Source organism: Pollicipes pollicipes, unplaced genomic scaffold, assembly GCF_011947565.3.
Source record: "Pollicipes pollicipes isolate AB1234 unplaced genomic scaffold, Ppol_2.1 Scaffold_7261;HRSCAF=8764_pilon_pilon_pilon, whole genome shotgun sequence".
NCBI classification, from domain to species: domain Eukaryota; kingdom Metazoa; phylum Arthropoda; class Thecostraca; order Pollicipedomorpha; family Pollicipedidae; genus Pollicipes; species Pollicipes pollicipes.
Genome location: NW_023597054.1, coordinates 12,208,459 through 12,230,650, shown reverse-complemented (window position 1 = coordinate 12,230,650; position 22,192 = coordinate 12,208,459). Strand labels below are relative to the sequence as shown.

Sequence of the window (22,192 nt, the reverse complement as noted above, 5' to 3'; positions counted from 1 at the left end):
TTGGTGCCAAACGCCCAGGCCGAGTCCGACAGCTCCAGCACGCAATTGCCATGTCTCGGTCCAGGACCATTAGTGCTAGGGTGCATAATAACCATCATTACGATATAAGTCAGGACTGAGTACGAAAACACAACTCCCTTCCAGAAACAGCTCACTGTGAAAATACAACTCTGGCATTTCAAGTCTCGTTTGCTTTATCACGCACGAGCACATCACAGCGGGTCCCAAATCTGCGGGCGAACAGGCGGCTGAACACTCTTCCACATAATCTGACGTCGCTGTGATCGACAGAACAACATGTTCACCACTGGCGAGGGCGTGGCACCGAGTCTACTGCCCTGGTCTTCTGGGGAGGGCACAGGCGATCAGCTCGGCTGCAGCACCCTCCGTGCCACCGCCATGTCCGACGTCACGTGCAACGCTGACCAGGCCGAGGGCTACATGTGCCTGCACAGAGCTGGTGAGCTGCTGCCATGTCCGACGTCGCATGCAACGCCGACCAGGCCGAGGGCTACATGTGCCTGCACAGAGCTGGTGAGGGCTGGTGAGGGCCAGTGCCTCCGCAGAACCGGTGAAACGGGCTAGGGAACCAGCCACCTGGCTTTCGCTCCGATTTTTGTCTGTATGATGTGTGCATTATGTGCCATTAGATCCATCGTACTCGATACTCTGATGCATGCACTCCTTCTCATGTGATGCCACCTGCCGTGTTAAATGATGTGTATGATATATATATATATATATATATATATATATATATATATATATATATATATATACGGTGTGTATGTGTACGATGATGTGACCATATGATGTGTTACGTGTAACGCTGACGCAAGCGTTGGTCTCACCACCGGGCTCAACTCAGGATCCCATCATTCCACTTGGCAGGCTGGGATAAGTGCCCTGCGGGCTTCCTGGAACTCGGCGGCCGCTGCTACCACTATAACCCCACGGTGGCAAACTACGACGACGCTAGCGCCGCCTGTCGGACAATGGCGTCATCGCTGGCGGCCATCGACACAGACACCACGGCGGTAGGTGGCGCCTGGAATCAGCCTGAGGGCATCAGCGGGACCATCCTGTTCACGCGTGAAAAGTGCCAGAGACCAGGTGTGGCTGTGCCATAATGATGTTTACAATTGGCCAAGGACGACAATTGATTTGAAAAAAACGGTTTTTCAACTCCTGAAAATATCGATTGGAGGAAATTTGATGCTTTGTCACGTTTTCAGCGTATGATACGGTCATTAGAGAACCTGAACTGCTGCCGAATGCGAATCCCTTCAGGAGCCGGCCAAAAATGAGATCACGCAACTCTGAGCTCCCTCGGTCACGCTATATTACGCGAAGCGTCCAAAAAAGTCGGGAGTCCGCTTAACACCTACGGGGCTAGAGCGCAAGCCAAAAGCGGGTGTGCTTCTCGCCATGAGGCTAGCTCACGGCACTCAGCTTAACACTTTTTAGCACGATTCCAGCACTATTTTCATCCGCACCTGAGCAAAACGTTGCGGTTACGCTGTCCCCCTCCCCTCGCCCTCGTCTGTCCCTGGTCTCTGAACTGGCTGACATTTGACGCTGTGCGGCAAAGCTGACCCTGCGCTGCGCACACAGCGGCTGCTGTCCTCCACCGTGCTGGGGAGCGACCCATCCTACCAGTGGCTGATCGGTCTCAAGCACAACAGCCTGAACGGCATGTGGGAGAACTGGGACGAGACCAACCCGGCAGACGTAAGACGTTCAGCCCGGCCTCCACCGGGCACCGGGTGACGTGTGGCGGTGGCTGCAGGGTGACGTGTGGCGGCGGCTGCAGGGTGACGTGTGGCGGTGACTGCAGGGTGACGTGTGGCGGTGGCTGCAGGGTGACGTGTGGCGGTGGCTGCAGGGTGACGTGTGGCGGTGGCTGCAGGGTGACGTGTGGCGGCGGCTGCAGGGTGACGTGTGGCGGTGACTGCAGGGTGACGTGTGGCAGTGACTGCAGGGTGACGTGTGGCGATGACTGCATGGTGACGTGTGGCGGCGGCTGCAGGGTGACGTGTGGCGGTGACTGCAGGGTGACGTGTGGCGGTGGCTGCAGGGTGACGTGTGGCGGTGGCTGCAGGGTGACGTGTGGCGGTGGTTGCAGGGTGACGTGTGGCGGCGGCTGCAGGGTGACGTGTGGCGGTGACTGCAGGGTGACGTGTGGCAGTGACTGCAGGGTGACGTGTGGCGATGACTGCATGGTGACGTGTGGCGGCGGCTGCAGGGTGACGTGTGGCGGTGGCTGCAGGGTGACGTGTGGCGGCGGCTGCAGGGTGACTTGTGGCGGCGGCTGCAGGGTGACGTGTGGCGGCGGCTGTAGGGTGACGTGTGGCGGCGGCTGTAGGGTGACGTGTGGCGGTGACTGCAGGGTGACGTGTGGCGGTGACTGCAGAGTGACGTGTGGCGGCGGCTGTAGGGTGACGTGTGGCGGCGGCTGGAGGGTGACGTGTGGCGGTGACTGCAGAGTGACGTGTGGCGGCGGCTGCAGGGGGACTTGTGGCGGCGGCTGCAGGCTGACTTGTGGCGGCGGCTGCAGGGTGACGTGTGGCGGCGGCTGCAGGGTGACTTGTGGCGGTGGCTGCAGGGTGACGTGTGGCGGCGGCTGCAGGGTGACGTGTGGCGGTGACTGCAGGGTGACGTGTGGCGGCGGCTGCAGGGTGACGTGTGGCGGGCGGCTGCAGGGTGACTTGTGGCGGCGGCTGCAGGGTGACGTGTGGCGGTGGCTGCAGGGTGCCGTGTGGCGGTGGCTGTAGGGTGACGTGTGGCGGCGGCTGCAGGGTGACTTGTGGCAGTGACTGCAGGGTGACGTGTGGCGGTGGCTGCAGGGTGACGTGTGGCAGTGACTGCAGGGTGACGTGTGGCGGCGGCTGTAGGGTGACGTGTGGCGGCGGCTGTAGGGTGACGTGTGGCGGCGGCTGCAGGGTGACTTGTGGCGGCGGCTGCAGGGTGACTTGTGGCGGCGGCTGCAGGGTGACTTGTGGCGGCGGCTGCAGGGTGACTTGTGGCGGCGGCTGCAGGGTGACGTGTGGCGGCGGCTGTAGGGTGACGTGTGGTAGTGACTGCAGGGTGACGTGTGGCGGCGGCTGTAGGGTGACGTGTGGCGGCGGCTGTAGGGTGACGTGTGGCGGCGGCTGCAGGGTGACTTGTGGCGGCGGCTGCAGGGTGACGTGTGGCGGCGGCTGCAGGTTGACTTATGGCGGTGGCTGCAGGGTGACGTGTGGCGGTGACTGCAGGGTGACGTGTGGCGGCGGCTGCAGGGTGACTTGTGGCGGTGACTGCAGGGTGACGTGTGGCGGTGACTGCAGGGTGACGTGTGGCGGCGGCTGCAGGGTGACGTGTGGCGGTGACTGCAGGGTGACGTGTGGCGGTGACTGCAGGGTGACGTGTGGCGGCGGCTGCAGGGTGACTTGTGGCGGTGACTGCAGGGTGACGTGTGGCGGTGACTGCAGGGTGACGTGTGGCGGTGACTGCAGGGTGACGTGTGGCGGCGGCTGCAGGGTGACGTGTGGCGGTGACTGCAGGGTGACGTGTGGCGGTGACTGCAGGGTGACGTGTGGCGGTGGCTGCAGGGTGACTTGTGGCGGTGACTGCAGGGTGACGTGTGGCGGTGACTGCAGGGTGACGTGTGGCGGTGACTGCAGGGTGACGTGTGGCGGTGACTGCAGGGTGACGTGTGGCGGTGACTGCAGGGTGACGTGTGGCGGCGGCTGCAGGTTGACTTATGGCGGTGGCTGCAGGGTGACGTGTGGCGGTGACTGCAGGGTGACGTGTGGCGGCGGCTGCAGGGTGACTTGTGGCGGTGACTGCAGGGTGACGTGTGGCGGTGACTGCAGGGTGACGTGTGGCGGTGACTGCAGGGTGACGTGTGGCGGTGACTGCAAGGTGACGTGTGGCGGTGACTGCAGGGTGACGTGTGGCGGCGGCTGCAGGGTGACGTATGGCGGTGACTGCAGGGTGACTTGTGGCGGTGGCTGCAGGGTGACGTGTGGCGGCGGCTGGGTTCAGCGCCCAGAGTGCCGCTAGAGGGATGCTTCATGTGCCGTGATACTCAATACAGATATGAAAGACGGCCACCGCTCAAAAAATCGATCGTGGAAATTAAATAAATCGAGAGAAAACAGCGGGACAATGAACGCAGTTACAGCCAGAATTTGTTTTGCATCTTAATGACAGCTTGCTTCGAACCGCTTGCCATCGGACATTATAGCTTCCCCCAACTTGCTTGAGTCAGAAACATGGAGTTGAACGGCCCGAGTCGGACGTGCCAAAGAACCGTGCTAGTAGGACGAACCACACTCCGGCAAATCAACACCCAGATCAAGCTCGACCACGCGTTGCAGTGAAGTGTTTTGGTGGTCTGACTCAACATTCTGACCGCCAAAATCCCTGCGAGAGTTTGTGCCGCGCTCGAGCTGCGCAGTGACCCAGGTCCGTGTCCGCAGGGCATCTGGGACTCGGAGCCGGGTGACCAGGGCTGTGCCGTGCTGGCCAACTCGAACGGGTTGCAACTGCTCACGCCCGTCCAATGCCAGGAGTCGTACAAGTTCATCTGCCAGTGGCAGCCCGGTGAGTCGAGGCATCGAGAGCCGCTCCTGACTGATCCAGGGATGATCACGTGGTCTTGCTTTTTTGCTAAGCGGGATTTCGGTAGGATAGCAGTAACACCATCGTCGCTTAGAGCATGCGTCACATAAACCAAAGCCTCAGATGAGGAGGACTCATTCATATGTTTTGAGCGCATTTGTCGCTGGTTGCAGATTTGGTGAGCTCCGTTGTGCCGGAGATCGACCCCGAAGGTGCCTGCTTCAACGACGACCCGTACCCACTCGGCCCCGACTTCAGTGGTAAGATTATCCCCGGTGATATTCGTTGGCTTCCTAGTCGCACAAGTGGCTCTGATTTTCGTCGTTTTGGGGTTACGGCCTTTCGAGATCGTCATTGCAGCAGAGACCAGTGAGATTTTCATCTCCGAAAGTGGGAGCTCAGCACATTTCGATTGGCTTAATGAGAAAACCGACCAAACTAGCACAGCATCTCTTCAGTCCGATCCTATCATGAGAGGAAATGCCATCAGCCTCTATTGCTGAAGCGTGTTGGGGACAGCCATCGCCGCCTGAGGTGCGGTGTGGTATTCTCGGATGGCCCAATCAAAGCCTTGTTGCGATGGGGACAGCCATCGCCGCCTGAGGTGCGGTGCGGTATTCTCGGATGGCCCAATCAAAGCCTTGTTGCGATGGGGACAGCCATCGCCACCTGAGGTGCGGTGTGGTATTCCCGGATGGTCCGATCAGGGCTTCGTATTGTTCCGCGGGCCTGGCCTTTGCGGATAGTTTGGCACCGGTCGTACCTCATTGGCAGGCGAGTGGACTGCGTACCGACATCTGCGACACCGTCTGCCTTTCAGTGTCGCCTGGCGACTACGATCCTTCCAGCGTCAACTCGGAAATGTGCAAGCACCGCTGCCAAACGCTCAAATTCATGTACGCTGGCGTGAAGAATGGCATGTTCTGCTTCTGCAGCAACGTTCTGCGTGAGTAGAGCGCGTCACGCCCGTGTCTGCTCAGCGAAACGGTGGTGTGAGACTGTGATGCGATGGTCGATCGAGTACATCTACGCAGGGAATGACGGTAAGGTATTATCGATGCCCCCTTCTCCGGACTGGCTGCTTTTGATGTTCCTCGTACACCATCGACCACCGGCAATCACAGTTAAACGTGAAACATCGGTCCTCTTGGTACCAGCCGAAGTATTTCATCTTCTTCCGTCACCAATTGCACTTCATCTGACAGATTTGGTTGCTGTTCGTATCACAATCAGGAAGACGAATCGGTTGCCGCTATGCTGGTGCTGGCATGATCTCTGCGACATGATGCTGCCCCCCCCCTGAGCTTGAGCGCTGCCCTGACCCCCCCCCCCCCGTCGTGCTCGTGGGTAGGCATCGAGCGCGTGGCCGCCAGCAACTGCGACGTGCCGTGCACTGACGTCGCTGCCGGCGGAACGTGCGGCGGGAGCGATAACTACGTCCAGGTGTACCGCACGGGGGGCACGGTGAGCACGCCGGCGGCCGGGTCCAAGACGACGCCCCCCGAGGCCAGACAGGCGCCGCAGAATGTATCCCCCAGCGCGGAACAGGACCTTAACAGGGCTTTATCTGACACCGCGAGCCATGCTGTGCGCGCGAGACTTGGGAATGATCTGTGAATGGTTTGGCAGATTTACAACGATGTCTGGCAAGCGTGTGCCGTGCTACAAATATCCAAGAGTTTTTACGATTGAACACCTTGGCCAGTGCTGGGTTGCGAGCGCGCTCTGAGTTTGGTCGCGATAGGAGAAAACCGAAGTGTGGACACGTTCTGAATGTGACCCCCTGTCCAACATGGCGGTAGCTGACGAGTGTTGTACACGTGCACACCCAGGCGGAGATAACCGGGCCCTCAATCGTGGCGGAGCAGACCACCATGCAGCCGGTGGACACCGAGTTCACATTCACGGCCGGCGTGGAGGCCGGAGAGCAGGTCCTCATCTCGTGAGTCTCTGTCCGACATGACCCGGGCTGCAGGGCCGAGGCAACCCTGCGGCGCCCCAGCGACACTCACTCACGCACGTAACGACACGGAGACCACCCTGCGGCGCCTCAGCGACACTCACTCTCCCACGCAACGGCACGGAGACAACAAAGGCACGGACTGCAGGGCCGAGACAAGCCTGCGGCGCCTCAGCGACACTACTCACGCACGCAACGACACGGAGACAACCCCGTGGCGCCTCAGCGACAATCACTCTCCCATGCAAGGACATGGAGACAACAAAGGCCCGGGCTGCAGAGCCGAGACAACCCTGCGGTGCCTCAGCGACACCCACCCACGTAACGACACGGAGACAACAAATGCCCGGGCTGCAAAGTGCAAGGCCGAGACAACGCTGCGAAGTCTCAGCCACACTTACTCACCCACGCAACGGCACGGAGACAACAAAGCCACGGACTGCAGGGCCGAGACAACCCTGCGGCGCCTCAGCGACACTCACCCACGTAACGACACGGAGACAACAAAGGCTCGGGCTGCGGGGCCGAGACAATCCTGCGGCGCCTCAGCGACACTCACTCACCCACGTAACGACACGGAGACAGCAAACAACGGCAGCGTCTCGTGCAGACGCGTGCAAAGCAGCAGCAGCACGCGGCTATCTATGATCTCCAAGGTGGACGGACGTGCGCCAGAGAACGTTCTCCACCGTCCAACTATCTCCCCTGGTCGCGATTTGTGAATACCTGGCCTCAACAGATCTCACGCGCAGCAGATATTGTGATCAGTACGAGCGGATCGCGCCCCGTGTGCCGCTGTTGTGATTGGTTTTGCCGCTGTTCTGAGCCCACTGATTGGCTTTGCTGCTGCTGTCGCGTGCCTGCTGCCGCTGCGAGGGCCGGCTCCGCCCGTGACCGCCCGTGACCGTGTCCAGGTACGACTTCGGTGACGGCTCTGACGTCACGCTGCCGTCGATGGAGGCGACGACGGCCGCCTACAAATACAGCATGCCGGGCACGTACACGGTCACCGCCATCTTCACCGACGTCCCAAAGGTGGCCAAGGTGGGTCAAGAGTCGGCAACACAGCGGCAGCCGGAGAAGAACGTCTCGATTCGAATCTCGCGCTGGACGCTTCTGCGTTTTTGAGGCCACGTTGCAGCAATCGATGAGAGAGTCGATGCTATTCATTATCGCACTGTCATGAAAAAACGTCACCTACAGGACATTGATTCCAAGTGCGGGACTTTGGATGGCTACTTCTCCCTGCCATCAAAGACAGCGGTAATAGTGGAATGGCTTCAATTCAATCATTCTTCTCAGAAACGGCCCACATTGATCCCTATTGACATTTGGCATGTCGGAACCATTGTGTTGTAAGTTGCACTGCCTGCCTGATTCATGCGGGCTGGTCAGCCTCGTCGCCGTTCCAGATTCTGTGTGCGTTGTGTAATAACTGGCGGTATCCTGTGAAGACGAGCGCTGAGTGCTGTCGTTCGCAGAACTCCCGTCCGGGCCTGAAGGAGCTCGTCGCGATATCTGGGCACAGGTCCTCTCACATGTTCCGATTCCACAGTCTGAGCATGTACAGATGGAGGTGGCCAGTACTCGGCCGGAGTTAGATGGCTCTTATCAGTTCTGCTCCTTTGCCGCATTGTTTGCATGCACAGTGCACGTGACGCGGCGGCAGGTAGATGTATCTGGCCTACGCGGGCCCTCAGGCGCACGTAACGCGCCTTCTGAAGACGTTGGTATGTGTAGATGGACGAGCCCTACGACCAATACGGTTCTAACAGACATCTGCTCTAGTCGGTCGCGTGCGCAGCCGGCCGAGCTGGCAGTGCGTCAGGCGCCTCTCTAAATGACCGCAATGACGGCCGACGCGGGTGCGATGTGCGCCGACTTCGGTGACCGTTGACCGCAGGCGAAGTACCAGTCGACCACGGTGACGGTGGGGGAAGAGGTGGGCCAGGTGGAGCTGGACTGTCCGGACGTGGTGGAGCCCGGGGACGAGGTTCAGTGCCAGCTCTGGCTGGTCACCGGCTCCAGCCTGACGCTGACCCTGCACATGGACAAGACGACCAGCGAAGCTCAGGTGTACAGCCTGCCCGGTGAGTGCAGCGGCCCCTAGCCTGCGGCACCGCTACCGGTACCGGCTGCGGCGGCTCCGGCCTGCGGTACCGCTACCGGTACCGGCTGTGACGGCTCCGGCCTGCGGCACCGCTACCGGTACCGGCTGCGGCGGCCGCCGGCCTGCGGCACCGCTACCGGTAGCGGCTGCGGCGGCCGCCGGCCTGCGGTACCGCTGTCGGTACCAGCTGTGGCGACTCCGGCTTGCGGGACCGCTATCGGTACCGGCTGCGGCGGCTCCGGCCTGCGGTACCGCTATCGGTACCGGCCGCGACGGTAAATGTGTCAGCTGGCGCGCGTACCTCCCCGCGCGAAATATCCGGAGATTGACGCCGGCCTATATCATTGTGATATCGTATCATAAAATAACTTAGCATTTTCATTGATTTGGATAAAACTAATGCAGGGCTTTAATAAGCTAACTGATTGCCACGTTTATTTCCTTCTCAAGTGCACACATCTTTTTTGAATGCGGCTTGGTTTGAATTAGGCCTCTTTCGACCAGTAATGACATTTTCAAGACTACGGAAGGAAGAGGAGAGACGAGTAGTGGGACAATGCTGCGTTGACCTTGGTGACCCCTGCTATCGAACATTACTCCCCACAGTGACCTTTCATTCGGGAGTTTGTGCGGACGCTCGGGCGGGGTTCCCATCAGGGATTCTTGAGCCAACGCATGACGGATGACCTCAGCCTGCCCTGCCGAGACGAGTCGTTGTGAGGACTCAGGATGCAGGGGTGACATAGCGCAGCTGGTGTCGTCTACCGCCCCTCGAGCTCGGCCGCTCCAAGTCGCCTGACCGACCCGCCGCCCCACCCCCGGCCGGCAGACCCGACGGTGCGCGCCATCGGCCTGACGCCTCCGCAGCTGCCTACTGCGGACCTGCGCGCCGAAGCGCCCACCTTCGAGCTGGGGCGGTACACGGCACCGGAGCCGGCTGGCCGCCGCCGCAAACGCAGCCCGTGAGTGGGCCGGCGCGAGTCGCGCACGGACAAGGAGGCGACGCTGGGGGAGGGCTCGGGGCACCGGCGGGGTCGGATGGAGGGTGGCGTGAGCGGGGTGGCTGCCGCTGCGCTCATGCCTTAGACTTGTTAAATAATAGCCCTCGAGTCTTGCGTAAAGGGAGATGTGGGCTGGCATGGGCGGTGATGTGTCTTTTTTCACACTTTCCGTTCTTCTTGGAGACGTCTCATTTGGTTCGCTCCGCACGATAATTAAGTTCATCTTGCTAACCTAATATCAAGCCAACATTAAGATTCAGCCACCAAAAGAATGCTAGTACGAGCGAAATATCAGATTAAACTGCATGACAAAAGTGCCAACGTGATGTGACAAACAGTCTATTGACACTACGTAAAATGCAAGGGTCAAAAGTTTTCTGGAGAAATGGTAGTCCCTCAGCCATTCCTTGATACCAGAAAGTGCCCTGACTCCAGCTCACGATAGGAATTTCAAAATCAACCATTCTGCTGGATCGGTATTTTGAAGGCCACGGTCGGAACATTGCTACTCAACAATCATCGTCGTGAAACATATCCGTATCCCGCAACCGTGCAACAGGAACGTCTAAAAACATTTCAAGGGCTGAGGTGCTCAAGTTTTGCTTGCGAACAACAAGCTGTTGACCAGGCATTCTTAATGTGTCATCATTTTTCTTTGGTCCGTAATAGATGATGATAGATGGCTACTGAAGTTAGCGTCCGTGAAATTCCACGCAAGCACGTTCCCGTTTGTTTTTCTACAGTGCAAGCTGGAGCTCCTTCTCATCTACGGTATCCAAAACCTGGTCGAGCATAACCAGCTCTTCCAGTTCGACAAGCATCACTTCATTCAGCAGCTCTTCGTCCAGCAGCTCTTCGTCCAGCAGCTCTTCGTCAAGCACCTCTTGGTCCAGCAGCTCTTGGTCCAGCAGCTCTTCATCCAGCAAAACTTCGTCCAGCAGCTCTTCGTCCAGCAGCTCTTCGTCCAGTAGTTCTTCGTCCAGCAGCTCTTCATCCAGCAGCTCCTCGTCTGACAGCTCTTCGGCATCAGGAGGCTCTAAATTCTCATCTAGAACCTCCGCGAAGGACAGCACCTACTCCAGCAACCCCAAAGGCCCGGGGGCGGCGGTCAGCGCGGCCTCCGGCGGTCCCGCTCAGTCGGGCGTTGCAGGTACGCTAGCTGACGTCATCGAAGGGGCGCGACGCAAACGCCACAGGGGCAGATTCCCAACTGTTGCGAACACCGCAAGGGCAGACTCATAACTGTCGCACACGACGCAGGGGCAGATTCACAACTGTCACAAGCGCCACAGGGGGCATATTTACAACTGCCGCACACGCCGCAGGGGCATATTCACAACTGTCGCGCACGCCGCATGGGGCATATTCCCAACTGTCACATACGCCCCAGTAGCAGGTGCCGAACTCTTTCAGCTGGGTCTGGGAGGATCATGTGCCGCGTACCTGAATGACCAGGAGCGTTATAAAGACATTATTTTTATATGAACTCGTCACTACATATTCCAAAAGTTTGCGCACTGTATGCAAGCGTTATACCCTTTGGTGCGTTTTGAGCACACTCCTGCCCTGGCGTGAGAGAGCTGGGGTGCTTGCTGTGTTGCACTGAAAAACAGTGACGCGTCAAATTCGCCTGTGAAATTGCACTCAGTCGTGACACCGGGGTGGTGGGTACTGCGACCTTGGCAGGTGAAACGTACGAGGCAACGGCAGTCATCATGCCTTGGGCGAAGGTTACCGACCGCTCCGTTCTGGTTGGATTCGAGTATTATGCTACAAAAGCCGGGGGCCTGAAGCTGATGGTAAGATTTCTTTGGAGTACAGTGGAACTCTTCTCGTTCATGGCTAAAAGCTTGGTTATATGCAATGCGGACTTTGCAAAATCTCATTGCTGTTTTGCTTTTTTATTTGATTTTCTGGACATATCGTTACATGCATGTGCTTCGTAGCACACAGTTGTATGTGTAAAACTCGGTAATGGTGAAATAATCTCAACCACCCCACTGTTCTTCACTTTGTGCCCCTCGCTGTGCGCTCCTTTGTGCCCCTCGCTGTGCTCTTCTTGGTCCGATCATCAGTCACTGGTGCCGTCGTCTCGCTGCCGCCCGCCGCAAACGAAGCGAGCCGCCCGGCCGGCAGGTGTTCCGGCCCGACTGCCCTGGCAGCTACTGCCACTCGTCCGGCAAGTGTGACGACGCGCTCTGCGACGACGTCGACCAGCTGACGGTGGCGTGCGAGGCGTCCGACCCCTTCTACTCGCAGAGACGCCAGTGCGAGGCCGTGAGTGTCCGCGGTCGAACAGCCCTCGCTCTGGACGACGGGCTGCGCTGGGCACTACCTTCAGTATGACGTCATGACGTGACGTCAGGGTGTTCTAAAATAAGAATGTGACAGTGTTTCAAATGAAGGTGCAGCTTTCGCCCAGAAAGGCACCGGAGTAGGTCGGCGTGAAACATTTCACCCGGAACACGATCAGTCGATGTCTTCCGCTGAGAGTCCAAGCATGTAGATGCTAACACCGCGCTTGTACATCCCGGTGCCACTCCGCCGGGCTAAGCTCTGTCAGGCTGGCCCTAGGCCTGTTCCGGTTCTGTTCTGTCCAACTCCGGCGCCTCATCTCCACCCTGACGTGCTTCTGATGTTGCTCCGCTGACCGCTCCCCGCCTCCGCAGTCGGTGTGTGGCGCCGGCGGCAGCGCAGCGCCCCTGGCGGCGGCGGCCGACAACGGGACGGCCCTGCCGCCCGGCGTGGCTGGCTACAGGGCGCTCTACTCTGTGTCGGAAACGGTGGCGGGGCCCGGCTACGGCAAGCTGCTGGTCGACTCCAGCCTGGCCACCGCCAGCTGGCTGGAACCGGGTGACGTCATCGGCTACGTCGGCAGCGGCGCGCAGCTGGGCTGGCGGGACACGCGACCTGGCGAAGGTCGGTGGGCGGCGCGCAGCTGGGCTGGCGCGACACGCGACCTGGCTAAGGTCGGTGGGCGGCGCGCAGCTGGGCTGGCGCGACACGCGACCTGGCTAAGGTCGGTGGGCGGCGCGCAGCTGGGCTGGCGCGACACGTGACCTGGCGAAGGTCGGTGGGCGGCGCGCAGCTGGGCTGGCGCGACACGCGACCTGGCTAAGGTCGGTGGGCGGCGCGCAGCTGGGCTGGCGCGACACGCGACCTGGCGAAGGTCGGTGGGCGCCGCGCCGCGACAGACCGACGTAGTGGCTGGTGCGTGGTGTCATTGCTCTCCCACGCACTGCAGCATGGCCACCAGGGTTTGTGCGTGGCTGCCCCGCCAGTATCGGCGATGGTCGTCCCGATTTACCAACGCATGCGTCCATTGCAAGCGGTCGCGTCTGTCCGCATCTATGAAAAGTTCCCGACCTCTCGCTGCATCTGCGGCAGAGTAGCTCTGGCTGCTCAGTCCAGCGCGCCGCCCGGCATCTTGTCACTGGCCGCCGTCCGCTCCAGAGAGCGACGTGGGCTCGGTGAGCAGCACCGGCTCGGACGGCGGCTCGTCGGGCACGCTGCAGGCGCGCCACTACCTGCGCGCCATCGTCTCGTCGCCCGTCCAGCTCACCATCAACCACACCTACGACGAGATCGGCGCGTATGAGATGTTCGCCAGCATCGTGTCCGAGGGTGACATCGCGTCGGAGACCAGCGCTGGAGAGGCCATCGACGTTCAGGTCAGGGTCGTTAAGGGTCAGGTCACCGGTCATCACGGGTCAGGTCGGAGGTCGTACCGCGGTCAGGCTTCCGCTGGAGACGGTAGAGGGCGCGGCTAATCTGGCTGTGGCTCATTCCACTTACTTTGCAATCTGATCCTGGTCAGGTCGTCACGGATTAGGAGGGGGTCACCGGGAGGGGTACAAAAATAGCCCATAGGCTCAGCAACTGAAGTGCTCACCAATAATTATACATGCGCAAATGAATTCGTCCAGTCTGTCGTAATTGTTGTAACTAATCACGCGCAGCTGGGAACCCGGACGCCATCATTCCATCTCTAGACTGCAGATATATCCCAGTTCATCTCCACTCTCAGTGCTCAACTGAACACCAAAAGCGACGAGGGTCGCGCAGCTGGCTGTGTAACTGGCTGGGCGCATGCGCGCCTTCGACAGAAAAAAGTGACGTCACCTGTTCATCCTCTGGCCTGATGTTACCACCAGTGTTCTATTCCCCTGTTAGTGCCTACTGTTTTCCAAAAGTGCACCACCCACTGATCGAGACTGCCACTCCTTCCACCCCGGCAGGTTCCCATCAAGAAATTCCGCGTGACCATTGACCCAGAGCACGTGACCACCAATAACAAGACCAACATCACCGTCTACATCGACGCCGGCAGCTACGTCACCGTCAGCTTCCAGTTCGGCGAGGCGCACTTGGGCGGCAAGGACGAGACGGAGCAAGCAGAGAGTGAGTTCCCAGCCGCGGGCCGTCGCGGCTCGCGGCTAGCGTCCGATCTGGCGACAGAAGGGTCGTGAGATCGCTACTTGCTGCCGATTGTTTTCGCGGTGCGCGGCCGGTGCCGATGGCCGTGTTTGCAGCCGTGGTAAATGTGGAGGGCAAAGGCGCCCCAAAATGTAGTTTGAGAAAGCCATCTCAGCCGTGTCTGGGCCCCGCATGCGTCAGGCACTGACAGTATATCAAATGCTCCCTGTGGAATCAAATAGCCTCAAAATGTGAGACCTCAGTCAACAATCAGCTGGCTCACCGAACGTTCTCGACAGCTTGGGGAAAAGCGACTTAACTGGCCGCGTGAAGCTGTGAATAATGTGCCGTATCGAGGCGGCCAGCTAGGCCCTGATTAAGCTCAGCACCAACCTCAACGACATGCCCCATCACCAACATCACCATTACCAGCATCATCCCATCATCATAAGAAACAATAACTGTCACTGCACCCATCGCATCTACCATCGACCTTACTTAAATAACCTTCGCCATCACGCTCGTCTGCATTATCGTCATCAACGCTGGCGTGTTCCCGCACGTTGTCTCACCACCGTCGCAGCGATCGTCGCTGACGCAATCGTTATCGTTACCACCATCCGCGCGGTTTCAGACATCGAGAAGGACGCGTGGTCGCACATCTACTGGTACCGGCGCGGTGATCCCGGGCCGCGTTACGTCATCATCACGGCCAGCAACGAATGGAGCACCGAGGAGTTCCGGCACACGCTGTACGTGCAGAGGCCCGTCACCGACAAGTGGTTCCTGCTCGACAACGCTCCTGTGCTCTGGCCCGTGCCGGGTAAGCTGTCTGCGCTGGGGAGGCGTGCGGAAGGGGCGGATCCGCACACCGGCTCAGCTGCCTCTGGAGGCCATTAGAGGACGAGGCCCGAGTGGACCGCGTACTCGCTGAGCTGTCTTTAGCTCGCTTGAAGGAACGCGTCGAGCGAATGCCGCACTCGCGCGCTCTCGTGTTGAGGGGTCGTGTTGAGACGTACGCGTGGGGAACTGTCTCCCAGCGACAGCACCGGAAGGTCGTTCTGGCGTGTCAGTCGCATCCACGGCGTGCACGCACGTGGCCGGGGTGCATATTCAATTATGTCACAAGATGCGTCACATGAAAGAGTATGCAGGTTGTGTATGCTGGTGCAGGTTGTGTTCAGGTCTTCTCGGAAGTAAATCAACCTAAAAAGTAAATAATTAAGTACAATTAACTGAAAGGTAGACTGTGACTTAGAATAGTTATGGTGTTTACTTAAGGTCTCAGTCAGTCTTAAACTAAATTTTTGCGGCAAAGGGAACGAAAAAGTTCCACATTTGACAGCGCGGTTAGCCAACGTCGGTCATATCCGTAACCACCAAACACAGCAGCAACGCAGGCTGTGAGCAAATGTCAGTCTCGCGAATGTGACGCCTTAAGAGGGTCCATCCCTCGGGCGATACTGCCGCCATTGGTGTCGGAACAGAGCAGCCACGCCTGCTTGCTGTTGTAAAGCTCCACACGGCTTCACCGGCGCCTGGTCCCGCCCCAGGCGACGTGAACTACACGGTGGTGTACCCGGCGAACCTGCTTCTGCCGACCATGGCGTCAGCCCAGCTGTTCACCGGTGACGGATACGTCATTGAGTGGGAGATACCCGAAGAGAGGGAGGCCGACACTATTTACGAGGTTGGGTACAACAGGTGAGCCCAGGGCGCGCGCGGACCATCACTCGCCCGCCGCGGAGTGTCCGCGGAACACGCGCTCTTTCGTCACCTCGCATATGGAGTGCGTGAAAAGAGGGAACATAAAGCACCCTTTATTTCACAAATACCAGCCTCTCGTGCCACCATCGCCCGGTAAGCGGAGTTTTCGACGATACCGACAAACTATTCGCATGCAGAGAAGCATGCTTACGCGGCGCCACACTGCAACGCTGGATGTCCCGTTTCAGGACGTATGCGGAGGAGGGCACTTACCGCGCGAAGCTGCGCGTCTACAACCTGGCCTCAGAGTTCGAGATGACCAATCGGGTGCCAGTGTGGGCAGAAATCAAGAACCTCTCCACCAGCGCCTATTATCTGCCATTCCTGCCCATCGGTAGGCGATAGCGACCTCCAAAGGATGTAACCAAACCAGTACTTGTATGGTTCGTGTAGTAGTACACCATCTGAAGCCGGATGACTGAGCATTTTTATGAAACAAATGCTTTGATAGGATAATGCGCTAGATTCGCTTTCGTGTGTGGCGAATGTGGGATTCACTTGCAGCTAGCTTCAAGTTACGAGCATGGATATCTACTTGCAAGGCCGCCGAACTTGGTGGTCTGGCGTTACACCGACAAGTATTGTATCATTTCAATGTATTGCTAAGTATAATTAGAGTGCACGCCTATTATATTACGCCTGCCGCGATTAAATGCATCATATGCTGTAAACCATGAGTGGTGCCGCCGCGTACCGCCACAGAGCAATACGGCTGACGAAGCGATGCTTCCCGCCTGTACCGGCAGGTGGCGACACCTACATGCCGGGGCAGGGTCCAGAGTTCGACTCGTTCCCCATTGAGAGGAACGTCTCTTTCTTCCTCAATATGACGCAAGGAACCATCTTCCAATATCTTCTGGAGATGGATAATGGAACATTCCTCACCAACTCTTCTACCTCCCCGGTCGACTACATGTTCCCCGAGGTATGATGCCCGGACAACATGTTCGCGACGTCCTTCACTGCTTTGCTTGTCTGGTTTTGGTTGCCTGTCTATTCGCAGCATCGTAAGCGACTAAAGCTTGTCAGAGTGGCACTGTTATTTCGTCTTTGGTGATGATTCCCACACTGGTGAGCCTAAAAACCAAGCAGATGACTAAGTGGGCTCGCAAGGTTGGGGTGCCGGTGTAACGGTGTCGCCTACCTCCCAAAGCCGGCACACGTGATTTCAGGGTAATGGTGGCGTACGTCAGCCACGGCCCCAGTATGAGCCCAGCTGTGTGAGGGTCGAGAGCTGCACACATCCTGCTGCGAGCTGCCGTCTGAGTGGGAGTTCGTACGCTCGTCGCCACCACTCATGTTCTTTGCGCCTGTTGCTGCATCCACCCGGCTAGGTGACATTCCGGCAGTTGTCGCCGCCGAGCTCGAGGCGGTGACATGAGCGTCGGAGGACGCAACTTATACCAGGTGACGTGCTGCGTGGACGTATGTCAATGTCGCTGGTCCGTTTTCAGCCAGGCACGTATTCAGTGAGCCTGTATGGATGGAATCCTCTGCAAGGCCGCTCCATGCCCGTCAACTTGACCGTAAAAGGTACGTTCACACCGTCGATCCACTTGTGTCGAGTGACGGTTTTATAGGCTCTTAACAGCTCTGGCAACGTAGCCGATTTTACACAAGTGCTTGTTTGTGCTGAACACTTGTAATGGCGTCAAATATGGAGTACTTAGCATGCATTAGAAACTGTATAGTTAACGGATAAATAAAGTATTTCCCAACCGAAACATTATTTGAATAAGTGCACTTAGCCTTTTACCGACACCACTAATGCACGGTCCCACGAGCCGAGGTGATCAGTTGGCTATGCCTCTCTTAACGTTGGGTCTACAACTGAGCCCGGCTCAGCGTCGCCTGCAGTGACGCGTGACGCGTGGCGGCGGCGCTCTGGGGCTGCCGTGACGCGTGACGGCGGCGCTCTGAGGCTGCCGTGACGCGTGACGGCGGCGCTCTGAGGCCGCCATGATGCGTGACGGCGACGCTCTGAGGCTGCCGTGACGCGTGATGGCGGCGCTCTGAGGCTGCCGTGACGCGTGACGGCGACGCTCTGAGGCTGCCGTGACGCGTGACGGCGACGCTCTGAGGCTGCCGTGACGCGTGATGGCGGCGCTCTGAGGCTGCCGTGACGCGTGACGGCGGCGCTCTGAGGCTGCCGTGACGCGTGACGGCGACGCTCTGAGGCTGCCGTGACGCGTGACGGCGGTGCTCTGAGGCTGCTGTGACGCGTGACGGCGGTGCTCTGAGGCTGCCGTGACGCGTGACGGCGACGCTCTGAGGTTGTCATGACGCGCCCCCAGTGCTGGAGTCGGCCGTCAATGCCATCATCGACGACTACCTGCTAGTGTCAGAAGCCAAGTCTAACAAGGATTTCGAGATCCGAATGGCGTCGGTCGGGACGTACGCCTGCCTCATCTGGAACCCTGGCGACGGCTCCAGTAAGTGCCACACGGACGCGGGCCCGAGCTCGTGACGGCGGTCCGGGAGCGGGTGGGGTGCTGCTGGCGGGGAATGCAACGGCTAGCAAAATAAAACCGCAGAGCCAGACCCCGGCACTGCTTGAGATGCTGATTGCATGTTGCGTAATCGCTCAGTAAGCGAGGGCAAAGTTTGTGTTTTTGATGAGATGCTCTGAATATTGCATAGTTGCTCTGTAGGTCTGGTCTGGTCTGTAGCACTCTGAGGTAATCCGCATCTGTGACCATCCAAGTTAATGAAGCGACTTAACTGATACAGACTGGACTGGACTGGCTAAAGGTTTGGTGGCCGACAGGCTGAAAGAAACAGCTTATTCAGCGTACTTATCTTCCAGAACTGCACGGATTCGGGGACCGCGACACATGCCACGATGAGTACTCGCCGGGCAGCTATATATACGGAGGACAGATCTTGAACCCCATGCCCCTCAGCGTACGTATAAGGTCCTCTTTGCTAGAACTGGATCGTGAACTCATGCATTCAGAGCTTGTTAGCAGCAGGTTGGATGCGATAACCGTCTGTGTGCGCATTGCATTCCTGTATGTGCTGCTCTTTATACGTTGTTGACTTTTCAACTCATGTTTTCTGCGATTAGGACTGACCATGGAGATCTTAAGGTTGGAGTGCACGCCACTCCACCTCTCCAGTGGACCTACATGAGAAAGGGTCATTGCCAGATATTACGCACCTTCCCCTCTCTAGTGGACCTACATGAGGAAGGGCCAGTACCGGATGAGTGTGCACGCCTTCAACTTCCTGTCGTCGTCGCGGAACGAGCTGCCGTTCACGGTGTCGTCGATCCCGTGCCGGCCGCCGGACCTGATGGTGCGGGATAACTCCACCGAGTTCTGGATGCCCAAGGTGAGCGGGGTGCTCTCGCGGCCCGCCGCCTCGGAGCCGGTCGGGCGGCGGCGGCGCTCCTGCAGGAAGGGAGCCGCGGCTACCCACCGCGTCAGGCTGCACTGTGGGGCTTGGGCGGATCATCTTCTTCTGTTCTCCTGTTCTTCCCGGTCCTGGATGTGTGCACATGAGAGATCAGTGACAGTTGATCTATTCCGTGCATGTAGCACCACTGAACAGCAGCACGTTAACCTGTGGGTGCCGGATTGTCCGCAGCCCCTGAAGCCGCCGCGCCAATGTGTCACAGCACGGTCCTCACCCGCTGCGAGTGACTCCGCCCCGGTCCTGACCGTCCGCTCTGCGCGCTCTGCCTCCAGGAGTTCTACAGGAAGGACCCAGTACAGCTGGTCACTGTGTGCGCCATCGACTGCAACGCCTCGCTGGACACGTCCAAGACGTGGCGGGCCGCCATGATCAACGAATCGTGAGTGGCCGGCTGACGGTCCGCGGTTCGGTCGGCCTGCTCGGGTCCCTCCGCCGGACCGGCTGACGGTCCGCGGTCTGGTCGGCCTGGTCGGGTCCCTTCGCCGGAACGGTTGACGGTGCAGCGGTCCGGCCGGCCTATTCTGAACCACCCAACGCCGGACCGCGGCGTCGTGCTCGACCGGTTCTGAGAATGGACGCTACGTTTAACACGTCCCGGGTGGCCGGCTAGATACCTTCCACTTGGGCGGGGGGGGGGGGGGGGGGGCGGGGCCAATTTGACCCCACTGGGATCTTGGAAGCTAAGGAAGCTTGAAACACCAAATTTACAGGGTGTCTTGACCTATACATGAACTCACCTAGGTCAAAGTTTCAGCTTCCTAGGTCGTGATGTTCAGGTCAAATAACGTCTAACAAGGTCAAAATCCAGGTTGGTCTCTTAAGTGCCCCCAGAACCTAGGCAACTGTTTCTAAGCAAAAGATCACAAGCTCGTTTGAGGTCAGTGACCTTGTTTGACCTTTTGAAGGTCATGGTGACCAAAATCATACAAGACTGCTCTGAGTTTTTTATTTGAATAAGCGGCAAAGATTACGCTAGGCAATATGTTCCTAAAACAAAATGTCGACCCGGGTCATCTCAGGTCAATGATTTGTTCTGACCTCTAAGAAGTCAATGGAAGATGTATAATGCGGTTCTTGCTGTCAATGAATTTGAAATGAGCACCACAGACTATTCCATGTAGCAAGCACTAGAGTAATAAATCGAATTGGTTTTGACCTTGGTCTGACCTGAGCTTAGTTCAGCGAAATTTGCTCATTTTATATATGTGGTGCTTAAGAAAGCATCTCAGAGATGTATAGATTCGTCGAACACCACGTTATTGTATCAGATTGGACAATTCCCCAGAAATCGCCTTCGCTGCAACCATGGCCTGACTTTGACCTGCCATAGGCCAGTGATCTCACAAGGAACGTCTAATTTTTTTACGTGAAACGATTCGCTATTCAATTTTCTACTGCTATGCAAATTTTGGCGCGGCTGCGAGGCCTCGTTTGGAAACCGTTCTGGAAAAACCTTCCGGGGGTCAATTTGCCCCCCCCCCACCCGAGCGCGTGTTATTGGGTGTGCTCGCTACTGGGCTGTTGCGGGGCATTATTTTCTACAACTTGCATTCCAATGAGATGAAAATATGGATGCCCTTTTGTTGGGACGCACGTATAAAAGTTGTGAACTTTGTCAACCGTTTTCAAAAATTCCGCGAATTCGTCGTACATATCATCTGCGTTGTCTACAGGTGGGGGACAGAGATGGGTGATGTGGATCTAACTTCATTGGACTCGGCTGTAAAGTCGATTCTCTTCATACCGGCAAGATTCTTAGAGTATGGAACGTACAGATTCACCTACTCTCTACAGATATCGGGCAAGTATCGTGCGCACGGCAATATCAGTGGGCAGGCGTGGTTGCGATCCATGATGTTTTAGTTGATTCAAAATACATAATGTAGAAAGCTTTACATGAATAGATTTCTTGTTAACGTATGTCGAAATCGAGTGATCCAAAAGTGCAAAGTAAAGGCAGGCGCTTATAAGCTTTTATCACACCTTTGCGTGGGGAGTGCCTGCCACCTCCTTGTGTCTAAACAGAACTTACCCACTTTGAATCGCTGAAAACGTAGCAGCGATATCAATTGGACTTAGTGCCCCGCGCATGCTTAGCAATTTGGCGCTCTTTCCTTAAACCAGGGCTAGGTATTTCTAGCTACGTGCTCAATCAACAAGATCACAGTATTTCAATGCTACCTTCTGACGTGCCGTTTCCTTTCCGCCCAGGCGAGGGTATGGACCCCTCGCAGCCGTTCATCAAGAGGGTGTTCACGTTCATCCGCATCAAGAGGTCGCCTCTGATCGTCACCATGGTCGCCGGTGGCAGCTCCGTCATATCCAGAGGCTACAATCAGATGGTGCTCTTAGAGCCCGAAAAGTTCTCCATGGATCCTGACTATCCGGATGACAAGGTAAGAAGATGTCGGAGAGCGAAACGGCAAGCAGGTGTTGCACTCTGGTCAGTGGGTAACAAGGTTTTCTGCGATCCGAAGTCATCGTTGGAGCGCAGTCATTACGAGCGTTCTGCGCCAAACCTCCCGTCGTCAGTCGGCGTCATGCCTGTGGCTTTAGTTTCAGCGTCTGGTTCATTTTTTAGGGTACGCGACCTATGTCCTCGTGAAAAGCTTCATGAAACGTTAGCTACCCCACTGCTCAATGAAGCGTCCAGGACCAATAGCGTCGAAAGGGAGTCTAACTCGGGGCTCTCACTTGGCAGCTATGTTTTCCCGATTGAGCCATGCTGGACCATTCCGAGAAAATGGAACATTCTGCTGTTTAGAAGTTTTCACAGAGGCCCTCCCACAGTTAGCGTGAGATGTGGAATATGTTAAATGGGTCTTAGAGGTGTATGCTTCCAGCTATTCGGTGTACTTATAATCACTTCAAACGGTTTGGCCAAAGCAGAAACGCGCTCGCAATTTCGGAATTAAT

General features: G+C 57.6%; 1 protein-coding gene across 1 annotated transcript in view; it reads left to right on the top strand.

The window, feature by feature from the left end:
• LOC119113036 (uncharacterized) overlaps nucleotides 1–22,192 on the top strand; it is a 57,200-nt gene that overhangs the window by 3,929 nt on the left and 31,079 nt on the right. The window contains 30 exon segments of the mRNA XM_037237356.1: nucleotides 292–456; nucleotides 504–534; nucleotides 892–1,037; nucleotides 1,615–1,731; nucleotides 4,464–4,587; nucleotides 4,779–4,865; nucleotides 5,426–5,551; nucleotides 5,957–6,069; nucleotides 6,438–6,547; nucleotides 7,480–7,609; nucleotides 8,469–8,655; nucleotides 9,505–9,637; nucleotides 10,420–10,826; nucleotides 11,363–11,475; nucleotides 11,813–11,953; nucleotides 12,346–12,372; nucleotides 12,815–12,845; nucleotides 13,130–13,347; nucleotides 13,915–14,077; nucleotides 14,727–14,915; nucleotides 15,646–15,796; nucleotides 16,048–16,193; nucleotides 16,606–16,784; nucleotides 17,314–17,392; nucleotides 18,154–18,291; nucleotides 18,666–18,763; nucleotides 19,034–19,192; nucleotides 19,549–19,655; nucleotides 20,950–21,077; nucleotides 21,488–21,672. Coding sequence (XP_037093251.1) covers nucleotides 292–456; nucleotides 504–534; nucleotides 892–1,037; nucleotides 1,615–1,731; nucleotides 4,464–4,587; nucleotides 4,779–4,865; nucleotides 5,426–5,551; nucleotides 5,957–6,069; nucleotides 6,438–6,547; nucleotides 7,480–7,609; nucleotides 8,469–8,655; nucleotides 9,505–9,637; nucleotides 10,420–10,826; nucleotides 11,363–11,475; nucleotides 11,813–11,953; nucleotides 12,346–12,372; nucleotides 12,815–12,845; nucleotides 13,130–13,347; nucleotides 13,915–14,077; nucleotides 14,727–14,915; nucleotides 15,646–15,796; nucleotides 16,048–16,193; nucleotides 16,606–16,784; nucleotides 17,314–17,392; nucleotides 18,154–18,291; nucleotides 18,666–18,763; nucleotides 19,034–19,192; nucleotides 19,549–19,655; nucleotides 20,950–21,077; nucleotides 21,488–21,672 — 4,128 coding nt within the window.